Source organism: Gymnodraco acuticeps, unplaced genomic scaffold, assembly GCF_902827175.1.
Source record: "Gymnodraco acuticeps unplaced genomic scaffold, fGymAcu1.1, whole genome shotgun sequence".
In the NCBI taxonomy this organism is placed as follows: Eukaryota; Metazoa; Chordata; class Actinopteri; order Perciformes; family Bathydraconidae; genus Gymnodraco; species Gymnodraco acuticeps.
This window is the reverse complement of record NW_022990441.1, coordinates 1,030,955-1,046,114: the sequence shown is the minus strand read 5'-3', so window position 1 is coordinate 1,046,114 and position 15,160 is coordinate 1,030,955. Positions and strand designations below refer to the sequence as shown.

General features: G+C 40.7%; 1 protein-coding gene across 1 annotated transcript in view; it reads right to left on the bottom strand.

Moving 5' to 3' along the window:
• Positions 1-15,160, bottom strand: part of LOC117552225 (F-BAR and double SH3 domains protein 2) — a 61,645-nt gene that overhangs the window by 17,150 nt on the left and 29,335 nt on the right. The window contains exons 4-10 of the mRNA XM_034225563.1: positions 14,329-14,383; positions 14,007-14,135; positions 9,727-9,849; positions 8,424-8,519; positions 7,323-7,397; positions 432-548; positions 212-316 (exon numbers count right to left, since the gene is read on the bottom strand). Of these exons, the coding sequence (XP_034081454.1) occupies positions 212-316; positions 432-548; positions 7,323-7,397; positions 8,424-8,519; positions 9,727-9,849; positions 14,007-14,135; positions 14,329-14,383 (700 nt within the window). The remainder of the gene's footprint in view (positions 1-211; positions 317-431; positions 549-7,322; positions 7,398-8,423; positions 8,520-9,726; positions 9,850-14,006; positions 14,136-14,328; positions 14,384-15,160) is intronic.

Below are 15,160 nucleotides of genomic sequence, written 5' to 3'. Positions count from 1 at the left end.
CCGTGAAGTCAGAACCTCTGGCTCTTGGACTTGTGATGTGAATCTCTCCGGCCGAAACTCCAAATAAACCATCAGTGTTTGACATCAAAGCTCCTGCTCCACCGTGTCTCCTTCCTGAGTCGGTGACTCCCACTGCATTGCTACACAGAAGTTTCCCTTACAGTATCCACTGTGTGAACAAATATAAATGTTGACAATGTGAGTCACGTACCTCAGCTTTGCGTATGTTTTCTTTGGTGTCGTCTATCTTCAACTCCAGATCTAGTCTCCCCTGCTCTGTGGGGGGCAAGCCATGGTTCTCACACTCCTCCAGACACTGAAAACAACACACACACCCATCCGGGGTTAGAAATAGCACATGTGTGTCTCTCTTCGAAAAACACATTTTATTTCTGAAACGGGTATGTGACGAACATTCGTCTCTGTCTTACTCTCTTGTAATGTATGATGTTCTTGTGTTCTCTGGCGATTCTGGTTGCCCATCTCCTGGCCTCTTTGTTCAGACTGTGCTCCTCCGTCGTCCCCGTCTCCGACTCCAGCTGTCGACTCTAATAAAGACAAACACACACATACACACATACCAGACAGGCATAGGTAAACACACAAATGTACCCAGCCCAATAAACACACACATACACACACACACACACACACACACACACACACACACACACACACACACACACACACACACACACACACACACACACACACACACACACACACACACACACACACACACACACACACACACACACACCACACACACACACACACACACACACACACACACACACACACACACACACACAATGCTCTCATAAGTACACTGTCGGTGGTGACAGCACAAGGTGTGTGATGTGCAGAAGCTGTTAATTGAGCTAAAGAAAGTGTGAGAGAAAAAGGTTGTTTCCCTCTCACATCATTAATACCACGTGTGTTGCAAAGCTCTATTGTTATCCTCTTGGAAAGAAATAGCTGCTATTAAAACCACATGTAGAAGAGCACGGCTGTGTGAGTGTGTGCATGGCAACAGGAATATTGAAATGGAATTTATTTTGCAAATAACAATTAAAGCAGCGATGTGGGCTATGTCTTCAAGTTCATAGTTTAAACACCTTGTCATTAATCCATCACATACCAACAACTGAACCATAATACATTATATCTTGTACATTTGACTTACTATGTGTAATGCAATAAATCATGATCGCCCTTTTTTTCTGCTAAAGTAATGACCCTTTTTGTGTGCTTATTTCACATGGAAGATGTCTGTATTTCTTTCTTCCTCTGTGCTCTCCTTACCGGTTAAAAGAGGGCAGGGCAAGGTTGGAAAAGGTGATGTCAGTAACTAATGTGAATTTTTAGCTTCCTTTGAATGACAATCAGATGACAGTTGGTGGGTTGTTTGGTCACTGCAAGTCCAATTATCATCAAACTCAGCCCTGACAGTCCTGATGAGTTCTGATGTCAATCGCATGCTGTCACGTCGGTCATGCAGATGGGCAGACTGAATGATAATTGCTATTTAGCAACTAAGTAGTCACTCAACCAAAAAACATTGTAAGAAAATATAAGTATGACTCAGCGGATGGAGAATGTAGGTATAAGCCTTCAATTTGCCACATATCCTCTTCTACTTATGCTATCTTTGAATAAGTGTTTCTAGAGCACCGTCCCTGCATCCTGTGCTGAGAGCGGTTCAAGACTATTGTGATTGGTTTAAATAAATGCAAATATGCCAGAGCGTTGTTCCCCCCTATCACAAATAATGGTGCTACAAAATATTAAGAAACTATAGTATATGCCCTAGCCACATTTTTATGTTGTTATTGATAAAAAGGGCTTGTTTGCTAAACTAACGCTGCATCTATGTTACTGCAGGGAATGAGTCAACAACTACAGCACATACATTTCTAGTGATGATTCTTAATAAATAATAATTTTCTTTACTGTTGATTTTTTTGTCATTCATATGGGACAAGGGACGGATGGCGCAGTGGTCTGTGCATCTGATCATCAGATCAAGTGCTGGGGAACTCCAGTTCGAAACCCGCTCCTGCCGCCAGTGCGTCAGGCCGTTGTGTCCTTGGGCAAGACACTTCACCCAGATTTGCTCCTGTGGGTATTGTCCACAGTACATGTATGATACTAATGTGTACTTGTAAAAGCGCCTCGATGACTTTGAGGCGTGAAGATGGACGGTGTGGCGCTGTGCAATGATCATCAGATCAAGGGGTGAAAACCCGCCGCTGCTGCGTCTGTAAAGCCGTTGTGTCCTTGGGCAAGACACTTCACCTGAACTTGCTCCTGTGGGTATTGTCCACAGTACATGACCATTGCATGTATGATATGTGTAATGTGTATTTGTAAAGCGCTTTGAGCATCTGGAAAAGCGCTATAATAAATGTAAGGAATTATTATTATTTGATGCTATAGAAAAATATGATAGATTTTAAGAAAATAGCATTATTATTATTGTCTAAAAAGGGGCACTTTAGCGCTGTCTTTTAATTGTAGACTGTCGGAATAGGCACACAACCCAAAGAGATCATTTTCATGACGATATCTAAAATGGTGTGGCTATATGTCTTACGAGTTGTGAAAAAACTGCTCGATTAAAGTGGAAAGACGTCCTTTCTGTTATAAGTTATAATATAGCTATATACTTTATTTAAAAAAACAAATCCACATTTTGTCAGATAAAAAAATCATGCTGGAGCTAAACTTCTATCTCTACTTTGTGAAAATCACATGTGTTCCTGTCATTTATATATTATTGACCAATTCTGTGACATATTTCTGTAGCCTATAACGTTTGAAAAAATAGCATCAGTCACTTCCAACAAAAACAAACTAAGCCTCAGGATGGACATTCACTGTCACTGATGTCTGCTCCTAGACCTCAGAGGCTGGGGTTCCCATAATCTGATAATACAAGTGTGCTAGCTAGACTATGGAGCAGGATATTTTAATTGCACGTTTCCATGCACATCATATCTATTAATTATGTGCCGCTTCAGTAACAAGAAGGCATAAATCTGGCTAAGTATAGGTGTGAAACGAAGAGTATTACACGGGAGATTTACAGCTTAATTACAGTCAGGCAAGAAGGGAAGTTAAGGCAGGGAGGCAGAAAGCTAGACTCGAACAGCGGCTCCAAAGTGACTTATTGCCTTGATTGCTTATTGCTTTAATGTTAATAGAGTAAACAGAGTAAATAAGCATTTTTTTTCAAACTGCCTAGCAGCATCTACTGCCTACTTTGCTGAATAATTGCTTATACAAAACACTTAGAAGCTTGCACCTCTTACATTTCCTTGAATGTGACCTTTACGGGCTGTTCTGTAATTATGTTTGTTCAGGTTCCTCCTTCTGAATTTCAGGTATATTCTTCAATATAAGCAGGCCTGTATACCCCTAATAAGTCTGGGGGCAACTTAAAATGTTATACAGTACATTTATGTTTATATAGGACATAAGGTGACTCGGTGCAGTAGAAAAACAATGATTTCCATATTTTTTAATATCTTGATGTAGTTACATTACAATGGTCTGATTGCATTTTAATTGTGTTGATTTGTCTACATCAGATAATAACAATCAGATCAAGGTTACGATAAACCATTAGCAACCCCTGTATATATTATAACAGAGAAAAATACGACTTGTCAGCCTGCCAGATAAGGGAAATGTGAAGCACAGCGCTGCACATCTATAACAACCTCCCCTGTCATAATAACAGTCATTCAGATGACTGTATACAACAGGGAAGTACTGTGTATCCTTGTAGGAACATTTGAAAACGCAGACTCTCAGTTTAAAATGTATTTTCTATATTGTAACTTTTGCCACTATACAAAGCTACAACACTCTTCTCTAAGACATCATTTTCATCTTCTTCTTTTAAACTACATGTAAATAACCTGCTTAAAAAACTGAGGGTTAGGCTAGGTTTTTTTTATAGAAACAAGTCCTGTTTCTCTCTTGAGGCCAGGAAAAGGCTAGTCACTGTGACCTTTTTACCTGTGCTGGACTATGGTGATCTATTTTATATGAATGCGCCGGCCAATTACCTCACCAAGATAGATGCCGCCTATCATAGTGCACTAAGGTTTGTGACAGACTGTAAGACTTTGACTCATCATTGTACCCTGTATACAAGGGCAGGGTTGCTTTCACTTACTGTACGGCGGCTAAATCACTGGTATCTTTTTATTTATAAAGCAATGTTAGGGAAACTTCCGTCTTACATCTGTTCCCTGATCTCACAGCGTATTGTAAATGGCTACTGCCTGAGATCTAAAGCTGTGGTTGTATTACATATGCCAACTGCTAGGACTGTATTAGGAAATACAGCTTTTAGATGCGCAGCGCCGCTAGCATGGAACAGTCTACAAAAGGAATGGAAGCTAAGCAGTTTGATTCCATTTCATGTTTTTAAAGCTAGGATAGACGCTATACAATCAGAAAATATTGGTGTCTGTAAATGCTACTAGTATACAAACTGTAGTATCATATAATGTCCTTTGTTTTCTGTCATGTTTGTATTAATGTTTGGAACTAATTGAAGCAGGTCACCATTGTAAAAGAGGTCTATGATTGGGTTTTATCTGTATAAATACAGGTTTTGAATTGAATTGAATTGAATCATATCACACATCATAGCCCCCCATTGTTTTCTAAAAAAGCATCTCCCCCGCACCACAGCTTGCAGCGACATACCATTGTCTTGACTAATATAAATCTTGATGCTGAACAGTTGGGCATCACACTTAAGTCAAAGCAGCAGTATTTCTATGTGAGCTATTTTAATAGATTCAAAAGCAGTAAGAGGCTCCAAGGTGTCTACGCAACCTGCAGTAGAAAAGACAGCAAATGCATTTCAGACTATTTATGCGCAATAAAGGCAACAACAAAAATGCATTAAAAGTGTTATCCTAAAAAAACAAAAAAAACATGAATCCTTAATCCAATTTATATTTAGTCCTACGTTTTAATATTATTCAACCCTTGGTATAGTAGAAAGATAATTTTCTGTTTATAGAGTTCTGTTTGTAGATGCAGACACTTCCTTATTATTCTCACATAATGTAATCACCTATTCACATTTAGCAAGTATATTGACATGTGGGCAGTGGCAAGGGTAAGCTAAAGGTCATTTTTAAAAAGAAATATACACAGACAAACAACGAGAATAAACTTGTACAGAGATTGTCATACTGTCTACCATTACCTTATTTTGAACCAAAATTCATACAACCAAACCTTTTAGGCATGTATCTACAGGAAGGCGATGATTACGTGAAATGTCAAAAGATGATGCAACAGCAAAAAGGTTACAGTATCTGATAAGTCATCTGTGTGTTGCGAATGCATTACTCAGCAACAGATGACAGTATCAAAGCTTTACGGTGCTGTGGAGTCACTTTCATAACAGCGGTATTCAGTAATCCAGAAAATACAGCTCCCTGCTCAATATGATGGAGCAGTTGGATAAGGCAGGGTATAACAGCTCTTATAGTAAAAACACTGCTACTAAGATAATTAGCCTTATTTACTCCCTAATAGACAAGAATCAAGAATATGCACGCAGCAGGGGGATCATCCGTCTATGTACAATGACATATTAAGAACCAGATCACAGGAGAAATGTCTTCAAAAGTTCCTCATTCAAACTCTGACTTAGGTAAGACCGCTTTACGCTAGTATCCACTTTACTACTGAAAAGAACGGCAACACAGCTTGAAGTGAGAAACACGAAATCCTCTAAAACACTTCTTTCTAGTAATATTTGTGATTGTTTTAATTAGTATGGCTATGTAGGGAATGAGTCCTTACCCCAAGTGACGGAGTTCAAGTATCTCGGGGTCTTGGGGAACAATGGAGCGTGAGATGGGCCGGAGAATCGGAGCAGCGGGAGCGGTACTGCAGTCGCTTTACTGTGACGAAAAGGGAGCTGAGCCAGAAGGCAAAGCTCTCTGTCTACCGGGCCATTTTCGTTCCTACCCTCACCTATGGTCATGAAGGATGGGTCATGACCGAAAGAACGAGGATCGCGGATACAAGCGGCCGAGATGGGTTTTCTCCGCAGGGTGGCTGGTGTCTCCCTTAGGGATAAGGTGAGAAGTTCGGTCATCCGGGAGGGACTCGGAGTTTGAACCGCTCCTCCTTCGCGTCGAAAGGAGCCAGTTGAGGTGGTTCGGGCACCTAGTTAGGATGCCACCTGGGCGCCTCCCTAGGGAGGTGTTCCAGGCACGTCCAGCTGGGAAGAGACCAAGGGGTAGACCTAGGACCAGGTGGAGGGATTATATCTCTTCGCTGGCCTGGGAGCGCCTTGGGATCCCCCAGTCAGAGCTGGTTGATGTGGCCAGGGAAAAGAAAGTTTGGGGCTCTCTGCTGGAACTGCTACCCCCGCGACCCGACCACGGATAAGCGGGAGAAGATGGATGGATGGATGGCTATGTGTGTGGGTGATAGCCGTGTTTTGTGTATTGTAATTGTGTTATTGTCTACTTGATTTATGTAATTTGTTTGCAGGTCTCTCGTACAAGAGAGATCTGGATCTCAACGGCATTTTCTGAACTAATAAAGCTTAACTAACTGACTGACTTGTCTCATAATGAATCGAAAAGCAACGACTAGGGTAATGGAAGATAGATAAGTTAGGGTAGGTTGGAAAAGTCACAAGTTACAGTGTTGTTGCATAGAAGGAAAGCTACAATCAAGATACAACTGAAGCTGTGACTATGCATCCTACCAGTAATTAAAAACCTCACACATACTCATCAGGTTTATTTTTAATTGTTATACCAGCAATGTTCATTTTGTCATATGAGGTCACACTCATGCTGTTACGTTGCAGCATGCAACAGACTATTTTTGGTTATTTTACTATGACAAACAGACAAACTAGTTCCCTTGTATTTGCGTTGCTGCTAGACAGGCTGTAACGTCTACACTACTGTGTGTTTTAGAACAGGGATGATCCCACGCTAACCGGTTACAAGAATGCATGACGCTATTGACAGTCCTGGGATTTCTATCAGTTTTCAACATAATGTCGAAATCAAATAATGTAAATCGGATTTTATTCGGAGCATGAAGTGTACTAGATACAAAGTAGCGGGCATTTAAGCAAACAGCAGTAATAGGTTGGAGAGTTAAGTAGCTCTGTAGTCACATACACATACGTTAAGAGTAGCATGCAAAATGTCAAACATAATATTATGCATTTTTAAAAGATGTACCAAGGCTGAGTCAGATAAATATATAGAGATGAATGGGGTAGATTGAAAAATGCTAACAACAGTTAAGACTACCTGTGCCAGGGTCATTCTCATGGCACTGACGGGCGACGGCTCAATGTCCACCAACTGCGGCACCGAGCTCAGAGTCTGGCACACACGTACACAAAGGCAAGCGTCCACACACACACACACACACACACACACACACACACAAGAGCAGCAATGCAAACACACAGACACACAAATACAAGGAGGGGTTAATGGAAAAAAAGGTTAGGGAAAAGTGTTAGCAAAGGTTAAACAGGATTGGGGATACAGGGAAGGACAAGCACATTGTTGTTTAGAGAAATGTGACCAGTTTATGTCAGGGAGGGGAAGAAGTGTAACACAGTGATAGTGTGAAAGAGGGAAAGAAGCTGAGAATCAAGAGAGCACAACATGACTCTATAGAGGACCAAGGTCCACCGGGAGACATCTCTTCTAGCCAGAAATACTTAATAATTCCCCAGAGGGGTGAGACAGCATCCTGCCCACTGCTGCATTCTGATAACAAAGACTTTAGATCGATAAACGACCATTTGAAATATTTTCAAACGTCCAGCAAGCATTTCATACAAAAGAAAAAAGGGTATGTAACATATGTTAATGATGGAAAGAATCTAGGACTACAAAGAAAATCTCCCAGTGGAAACATTACATTTGATGTTAAAACGATTCATACTAGAACACAGCAGATTCATGCTTTTGTTGAGCTGTCAGACACTAGTTAACTGGACAACTCTGTCCTGAAGAGTTACCATGAAGACATGAAGCTGGAAAACAAAAGAGCCAAGGATGTCTCTAGAGAATAAGAATGATAAGAGGCTTGGCTCGTGGATTTCCCGCTTGGCAAGACTCTCAGCCCCGGATTTATTAATGGGATTCTCTAAAAGTACAAGAATAAAAATACATGAATTCTGTTTCAGAGACTCGACTGCTAAAGAGGAGCTAAGGACTTTAGCCAGAGATGTAAAGTACAATATCGGAGGAGAGAGAACATGTGGGAGGAGACGTCCTCATGTGTCAACACAAGAGGCTAATTACTAACTTTGTGTTTGTGAGTGAAATGAATGGGGGGATTGAGTGACTATCTTGTTGTCTAAAACAGGTTCATATACAAACTGTGTTTCTTACCGTGTCACAATCGCTGGGCTGGAACTGGAAGTCGTTTGCTTTGTGAAACACTGGGTTCTCCTGCATGAACAACTGCTGGTTGTATTCTTGTATTACCTGAGAGAAAGACAGAGGGAGATTGGGATCTATTTACTGTGACATCAGAGAATCCTCACTGACCAGCCTCTCCTGCCTTTGGATGGATTGAACTACAAATCTCTTACAGCCACCATTTTAGTCTCCATTTGGTGAGTGTTTTATATTCACTCAGATTTTGGGTTTGATTATTTGCTTTTTAATGGGATCAATGTCTGGTCAAAGAGCTTGCCATGGCTAGCAGTGCAGACAAGTTAAGTAATTCAACTCCAGTAAAGTATGAAACCAGTTAAATAACACACCATCCTATCTGCAGGTGCTTTGAGAGGCACTGTGCTCAGCTGTTCTGCAAGCCTTATGCACACATTCTGTATTCATGAAAACAAATGGCAGAGCGGTGTTTTGGTTTTTAAATTAATGAATCTCGTTATAATTAATTTATTAAAATGTATATGAGTAGATTGCACCCTTTAAACAAAAAACAAGAATACAAAACACATATCCAAGGCATTTGTTTTTATTTCATACTGACTTTTCCTGCATTATTAAGTTACTGTTACGATTATTGTGTTATGTCACGTTTTGCATGTCTTGTTTTGGGTGTTTTGCTGTTCTCCCTGTCTTGTTTTCCTCTTGGTATATTGTCTGGTCCTTTTCCCTGTGTTTTTCTTCCCTGTCGTTAGTTTCCCTGGTGTGTCTAGTGTCTGATTGTGTTCACCTGTGGCCCTTGTGTTTCTCCTCCCCTGCCCGGCTGTTTCTCGTCTTGTGATTACCCCTCCCTGTATTTAGTCTTGTCTCTTCCTGTGTTCAGTGTTGGTTTGTCGTTTGTCTGTGTTCACCGGGGAGTGTTCTGATTGTCCATGTGCCATATCCTTGAAATAAAGGTATTTTCAGTTTTTTCTGCATTTGGGTCCTGCCTGCTTCACTCTCCGTAACAGTTACCGTATATGAACAACGCTTCCAACCTCCAACCCTAGGCACATTTCACCTACTGTGTAATCTATGGAAAAACAGGGCCTAGTAATAATGAATGAACTCAAAATGTTATGTGGTTGCATCAATTTCACCAGAGAAATACACATTTTGTTGCAAAATAAATCACTTAAAATGTGACTTTATGTTTAGAAGCTTTTCCCGACAGTATCTGTTTTAAGACCAGAACAACTGCATTTCAACTAACTTATACATGAGTGCTGAAGGTCTGTGTTGTTCCACACATCTGACTCACCCTGGTGGATTTGTCCAACAGGAACTGGAAGGTGTTGTGAGAGGCTTGCGATGCCTCTAGCTCGGTACGACTCAGCTCAACCAGGTAGTCTTTCACGTGCTCATAGATCCTGCCGTCCAAGACCTACAGGACGGAGAGAGAGGGACCAGAGGTTACAGTAAGAAATGGATTAAGCCAATGTAATTTCCTTATTCAACTGCTTCAACGGAAGCTTTTAACCGTTTTTCTCAAAGGATTGTTATTCAAATGTCAAATGTATTCAAGAGCAAATTCAAAGGAACGACTGAAAATGAGCAGCTCTAATCATTAGAGGTGGGAACTAGAGTGCCGATTTTAAGACGTTTTGAATGGTGTTTGCACTCTAAATGAACAGCATTTCTATTGGGAGCTTTGATAGTGCTGCCAAGTGGAAGGCCGCGGTGCCAAACAGACAGAGAGGAGAGATAGGAGAAGAAGGGAAGAGTAAACATATCAAAAGTTATGAAAAAGCGAAAAACAGAGAGAAAGAGTGTATGGAAGAGTGTGTGTGTGTGTGTTCTTTGGACAGCGTTCTCACAGCTGCAGGGTGAGGTGAAGGGGTTCGGATTCCAATTCAACAAAAAACAGAGACCGCAAAAAAAAAAAACACCACACACCAACACACACACACACCACACACACACCACACACACACACACACACACACACACACACACACACACACACACACACACCACACACACACACACACACACACACACACCACACACACACACACACACACACACACACACACACACACACACACACACACACACACACACACACACACACACACACACACACACTTCCTCTTTTGAAATACATTCTTACGCTCTTCTAGCCAAGGTACTCTATAAAAGCTCACACTCTAGGAAAACCGCACACACTCTTTGCTGGTCAGAGTGATGCTTTATCTTCTACAAGATCATCTTAAAACTGTCTTTTTCTCACCCAGAGAGCCAACATATACAAACATTGATTTCAATATGCACACACCACAAACAAATGTAGCCTTTGCACACACATACACAACACACAGACTTATAAAACAATGGGAAATTGAGAAGGAAATTATGTCATCAAGGGTGGGTTGTTGGCTGACTTCTCTATACATGTTCCCTCATCACTCTGCTCATTTCCTCCTCCCCCCTTTCTTCTCTTTCCTCCCCTCCTTCTTCCATCCTTTTATGGTAGTGTTGAAACCCAGTGAGTCAGCTTCCAGAAAAAGCCCCGTCCCCATCCTGGGCATTGTATGTGTGTTTTTGTATGAGTGTGTGTTTGTTTTTGGGTTGAATGACTGCATCAGCCTGAACAATAAGTACAGCGCAGAGGACCAGACAGGGCAGCAGAGGTCTAATTGTGAGAGTGAGTGTGTGTCTAGCAGGGGATTTAAAAGATGGTAGGTAAGAGCATCGCCAGCCAACAGCAGAGGGAGACGTGGAGCAGTTTGAGCCTCCTCTGTCCTTTCACTAACACTGTCGCATTGACAAGGACATGTAGCTCAGTGTGAGGTGTTAGTGCTGCAACCACAGACCGCACAGACAGTATTTATGAAGTTAAGATTCAAACAAGGCTTTTATTTGCAAGTCTCCAATGCCCTCATGTTTATAAATCCCCTCTATTATCTATCACATTCTGCCCATTATCCTCTATATGGCTTGGGGTTAAAGACAGCAATGCCTTGATCCACTTTGAGCTGACAAATTGTCAGAATATCTGTAACATATTTGAATATTTACATTTAGAAGTATATGTCTCTATTCTAAAATGTCCTCCACAAGCTGTGTCTGATGAATAGTGTTCATGGCAATGCAATGTACTAAGAGCACAGAAAGGACTTTAAAGGTTGAATATAATGGCAGTTTTAAATGGAGACAATCTGTGCTTTTAGGGTGATGTAACGTCTTGGTTTTATTTTCATTGTATGGCTGCTATTCAAAATCCATTTGTGCTGATTTCTGGACTGTGTTTCTCACTTATCTCTCTGGAGCCAAGACTGTGAAAAGAACTTGTACTTTCTTGCAAACTGTTCACCCCCGCCCCCCCTGTTAGAAGTGTTGTTGTCAGCGGCTTTCAGGTGAGGACCTATACACACCACAGTAAAAGCTGAAGAAAGCTCCAAAATGGTGGGAATGAGCTCCCCATTGACATCAGGACAGCAGATAGCTTGCACATCTTCCGGGGGAGACTGAAAACTAATCTCTTTCGACTCCACTTCGAGCGATAGAACTATTAACAAAGCACTTATATACTAATAAAGAACTGGCTTATCTAAAGCCATTTGAGTAGCACTTGAAATGTTTTAGCTCTATGAAGCCTGATGTACTTATATGATTCTGTTTTCTTCAAGTTTGTATTTTGTTGGTCGAACGCACTTATTGTAAGTCGCTTTGGATAAAAGCGTCAGCTAAATGCAATGTAATGTAATGTAATGAAGAGGAGGGAGAGAGGATGAGCAGATTGACTCCCTCTAGCAATGTCCCTCGTTCTATCTGTGTGTTTGCACGCATGTACTTGTGCACATGCATATTTCCCTGCAGTCCTGTCCTTCTGTCGCAAGGAGCTAAGGATCTATTATTTAGAATGGCCTCGTAGTAGATAGATGCTCGAACACGCCTAAGGCCGAGTTTGTGAGAGACAAGGAGACAGGGACGAGCATCTGAGGATAGAATTAACACAACATTGGGGGGGAAACATAAAGCAAACAAATAATAAACAGAGAGAGAAGCAGATAGAATCAATATTACAGATTGCTTATGGTTTAGACTGACAAATCAAATCGCCAAAATTCCAGGGTCACCTTGTTACTCTTATGTGTATGTCTCCTTATCCTGTGTTTTTTCTTTCTTCCCTATATCCCCATTTAGCATAACAGACATCACTGATATACAAACTACAGATTCCTTTTTCTATGTTTTGTTTGTTTCAAATTCACAAATGTTGAAATGACTTTATATATTGCATGGTGTTTATTTGTTCTAACTGGGCTGTAACACTCCCTAAGTGTCTGTGTGTGTGTTAACTACCAAATCAGTAATCAGACATCACTAATGGATGTCAGGATACAGACAAAAACATCCCACATGTGATGTCTGTGTGTCTATATAAATACTGCATAAGTGTGTGTGTGTCAGATCGACATGTTTACACAGCATTTACAAAAGGATGACTTCACTGTTACTCAGTGGCTCAAGTTATTCACAGAAGCTGAGGCGTGTTTGGATGCATAGAGCAGTCTGTCAACCTGTGTGAATGTGTACGTGTCTTGTCTTAAACCACAAGAGATATTTTAGTCAAACGTCCTCAAGTGTTTTGTTTATGTGCATGTGCTAGAAAGGTCACCAGATGTTTCCACACACAGCAAACTCCCACTGATGAAATAATTGTTAGTGGTGACAGCTAATTTGCATTGTGTGAAAATGAATCACTTTGAGTTGCAGAACATGTTTACTTGATCAGGTAAAATGTGTACATTAAGAAAATCAGGAAACCTACTTCCTACAACTACGATGAAAAAAGCGATGCATGTCATGATGGTGTCAGATTTGATTATAAGCTCAAAATAGAAGATGAATTGAACATAAAAAAGTACACATCACTGATTTAGCAAATGTATTCACTTTTGTAATCTTTTCTACAGTTTTTTTAAAGGGCCAAACTTCATCAAAGCTTCTTGAGAGTTCCTCTGGCCTTATTTCAGTTCATTCAACTCTGTGGAAAAAACAATTTCATGCCTGCCAATCATTCGGTAAAAGGAAACATCAGGATGTCTCATTTTGCAGGATTCTTTTTTCTCACATAAGCCCCTTTCAAAGCACAAATCCAGAGAACTCATGACTCTCTTTGAAGACTGAGAACCTCAAAATCATCACTTTTTCATGTATGACTTTATTTCTCTCCAACTACTTAGTATACGCTGAAAGGGAGTCTGACTTTGTGAACTCATAAAAGGAATACCTTTTATTCCAAATGAAGCTTTAATTCAAAGTACCCTCTGCCTTTGAATTTAGGAACCAACTAAATGTGTCCCCTTCCTTGGAAAATCCCTCTGGGTATTATCAGCGGGCGATAGTCTTAAGTCAGTACTTGTCCATCACAAAGTATTTACTCCAGTACTTGTAGTTGAATAAATGTCATTACAAACTGAAATATCAGCTGCCTAGAAATGTTCTATCTAATTAAAATGTCCACATTCATTGCAAGGATGTGGATAATCTCTCACACCTTTCAACTCTTTAAATCCAGTTTTGTGAAATTACCTGTATGCAGTGCAGTAGATCAGTATGATAGTAACGGTCATGGTGAACATTGGCAGCAGCTAGCGTTAGCAAGTAGTCGTTCCTTGCGTGTGTTGCCTTGGAGTTACAGTCACTTCTCTTGGCTTTCAACTGAAATGATAGAGACAGATGATATGGCATTACTGCATTACAGTAGCAGATCAGAGCTTTAAGCTTCAAATGAAGTACGTGAGTGTCTTTTAAGGTTCTTATTAGAGAGACAAAGGGTTTTGTATAATGGTTTAAAAGAGTTAGCTTGAAAGGGGATTATAGTGTGTGTGTCTTTGTGAGTGAGTTCCCTTACCTTTACACTTGCTTTCTGTAAACTAATTCTTGACTGAAAAAGACCCAGTTTAGACCTGAAAGAACAAAACAGAAGTTCATTTTGAAAATAATTATAATTCAAACAAATGTATATGAAAGAATATAAGCATAATCATATTTTTAATTTATGACAAATTACCGACAAAGTACATTTGAAAGGAGAAAAAGATCCAGGCACTTCTACAACATCACATCTCTGATCTCTAACCTGTTTCAGAGCAGGCCTTGTATATTGACCATGAACAGGCTGCAGCTAAGCAACAATAAATCTCAGCCTGATCCAGCCAGCGTGATTTATATTGATGGTGACATCAGAATGACCTGTCTCATGAAATGATACAGTGAGCCTGTGTGGATGTGTGTGGTCTGTCTTTTGGTTCTATAGCGCATTAAAACTGGCCATGCGTATCTCATTCACTTGGCTAAGTGTTTGAGTATGTGTGTGTTGTGGTTCTACCTATGTCCCTGTGCTTTATGCATGTAGGTGGGCATTAAAAGCATGAAGTGTGTGTGATGTCGCTGCTATCACACCAACTCCCTCCTGTGTGTTCTTGTGCCCGACAATGACTAATGCCTCACATTTTCTCTACTCTGCTGAAACACACACACACACACACACACACACACACACACACACACACAGCACAACACACACACACACACACACACAACACACACACACACACACACACACACAGCCACACAACACACACACATCACACACACACACCCACACACACACACCACACACACACACACACACACACACACACACACACACACACACACACACACACACACACACACACACA